The sequence below is a fragment of the Sinocyclocheilus anshuiensis genome, unplaced genomic scaffold (assembly GCF_001515605.1).
Source record: "Sinocyclocheilus anshuiensis isolate Anshui unplaced genomic scaffold, SAMN03320099.WGS_v1.1 scaffold184, whole genome shotgun sequence".
Taxonomy (NCBI): Eukaryota; Metazoa; Chordata; class Actinopteri; order Cypriniformes; family Cyprinidae; genus Sinocyclocheilus; species Sinocyclocheilus anshuiensis.
In genome coordinates this window covers 692,076-694,668 of record NW_015557077.1, presented here as the reverse complement: position 1 = coordinate 694,668, position 2,593 = coordinate 692,076, and the positions used below count along the sequence as shown (strand labels likewise).

General features: G+C 39.5%; 1 protein-coding gene across 2 annotated transcripts in view; it reads left to right on the top strand.

Moving 5' to 3' along the window:
• The window catches only part of LOC107676818 (microtubule-associated protein 4), a 77,229-nt gene that overhangs the window by 64,388 nt on the left and 10,248 nt on the right, over positions 1-2,593 (top strand). For both annotated transcript variants that reach the window (XM_016471501.1, XM_016471502.1), the window contains one exon: positions 1,546-1,844. In XM_016471501.1, coding sequence (XP_016326987.1) covers positions 1,546-1,844 — 299 coding nt within the window. The remainder of the gene's footprint in view (positions 1-1,545; positions 1,845-2,593) is intronic.

Here is a 2,593-nt window from a genome sequence, read left to right as displayed (position 1 = left end):
TTACGAAGCTACGAGAATACTTTTTGTGTGCAAAGAAAACAAAAATAACGACTTTATTCAACAATTCGTCTCTGCGTCACCCTATAGTGACATTTTGTAGAGTATCACATACGTAAACAACGTATGCAACGTATGTACGCGGATACGTTGTTTATGTTCAGATCAAAGTGTAAACAGCGTATCTGCGTACGGTGCTGCTGACACAGAAGAGCATACGTTGTTAACGTATCTGATACTCTCCAAAATGGCGCTATAGTGTGACACGGAGTAGACTAATTGTTGAATAAAGTTATTTTTGTTTTCACGCATTTTTGCGCACAAAAAGTATTCTCGTAGCTTTGTAAAGTTACGGTTGAACCACTGATGTCACATGGATTATTTTAAAGTGCCCCTGTTATAGGTTATGAAAGGTTAATATTTTGGTTTTGGGAGTCCCCAACAACAGGTCGACATGCATGCAAGCTCAAAAAACACTTTCGTTGTCTTAAAATATGCATTTATGTTTACCTTACTTGCTCAACGACTCCCAAACGATTCACTCGACGATCAATTTTTCCAAACCCCTCCTTTGCGTGATGCTAATCTGCGGTGATTGGTCCAATTGGATCTTGCCTGTAATGCCTGATAAAGCAGCGTTTGTGAGCGCAGTGCTGCTTTGTGTACAGCGTTACCGGGGAAACAGATATTTTACCGCTCCAAAAGTGGCAGCTAGTGGCAAAGAATGAATTTGCTTTTCCATTCAGGCCAACAAGTGGGCGGGCAATATGCTAATGTTTCATGTTGACTTGTTTAAAGGGGTCCTATTATGCTTTTTCACTTTTTTAATTTTAGTCAGTGTGTAGTGTGTATGTTTGGGCATTAAAAAGAGCTAGAAAGTTACAAATCTCAAAGTCCAAAGGGAGATATTTCGTTTTTTAAAAATCCCTTTTCAAGAACTACAACGAACGGCTCGTTTGGACTACAGCGTTTGTTTTCCGGGCTTTGTGACATCACAAAGCGGCTCATTGGAATATCATTACAAATAATTCCCGCCTACAGAAATTGGAATGGCTAGTACACCCCCAAAACAAAATCAAGACTTTGTAAAAGAGCATAATAGGACCCCTTTAAATGATTCAGAGTCGACTCATTCTATTGAGAGACAATAACTTTATACACGGTGACTTTCAGATTTAAAACTTTGCAGGATGTTTTCATTCACTTAGAGCTGTTGCACACTGCATAAAAGGTCATTTTCAAAAATCCATAATAGGGGCACTTTAAGATGTCCTTGCTATGTTTCTGAGCCTTGATCGTGTTAGGATCCTTGCTGTCTGTGGGAGAGTCAGAGAGCTCTCAGAATGCATCAGAAATATCTTAATTTGTGTTCCGAAGATGAACGGAGGTCTTACAGGTTTGGAACGACATGAGGGGGAGTAATTAATGACAGAATTTTCATTTGTGGGTGAACTATCCCTTTAACTTTCTATGGAAGTGTTTCAACTACAGCCCAAACAAGTGTTTCTCTCAAACATAGTTAAGGTAACCTGACGTCTGTGGTTTCAGATGCCGCCCGCTCTAAACCTGCTCCTCTCAAAGCCTCCACCACTACAAGCAGCAGCATCACCGCTCACCCTCGCACCACCAAAACACCCGTCTCCAGCAGCACTACAGCCGCTGCTGCGCCCGAGAAGAAGCCGGCGGTGCCCCGCGCACCTCGACCCAGCTCCAGCTCCACCTCCAGCGCCAGCGCAATGACTCGCAGCACAGCGAGGCCCAGCTCCACACCGGCACCAGGCATCAAACACATCCGCTCCAAGATCGGTTCCACAGACAACATCAAGCACCAGCCCGGAGGAGGAAAGGTAACCGCATGCATGCGCCCTTCATAGTGGACGAGACTGAGAACAGCAGTTAGCTGTAAATGTGATAACCGGTTAGTAGTCTGTCCTCTAGCTTTGCAGTGTTTTCCTATTTAGTAGTATGTGGGTCAAAGACGTTAAGATGTCCGCATCAAAAGAAATGTACAAAAGTGATTTTATGTCCATAGAAAGCACATTAAATGTAAGTAAAGTGTCTACTTTTAAGGTTTCAAATAAGTTTTTGGAGAATAAAATGTCAAAATTTGGTTGAAATAATGTTACATTGTCATTCAGTGTAACACAGTATGCTTACAACATGCTTATTCTGACGTGTACATATTAAAATATATAAAAGAATAAGGGAGCATATTAAATTTGATGGTGTTTTAAATGAGTAAAAAAATCTTACTGACAAAGGATCGTGGCAAATTTTAAAAGTGTAAAATTACAACTAAGTATTTGGGGTGAAAGTAATTAGTCTTTTAATATGTCATAAATTGATTTGTTGTAAATATGCCTGACAAGATTGTTACACTGAATGATATTTTAGTGGGTCTCTTCTGTAAATCAGGGGAAAATGTATGATATTTATTTTTTGCTCAGAAAAACAAAAACAAAAAAATACAATTACATTAAACAGAAAACTTTTTAATTTTAAAATTTTTATTTTTTTGGAAAAACAACAATTTAAAGCAGCATTGTTTTTATGCTTAAATCCTTGTTCGTCTTTGACCCATGAGCATACGTGATTC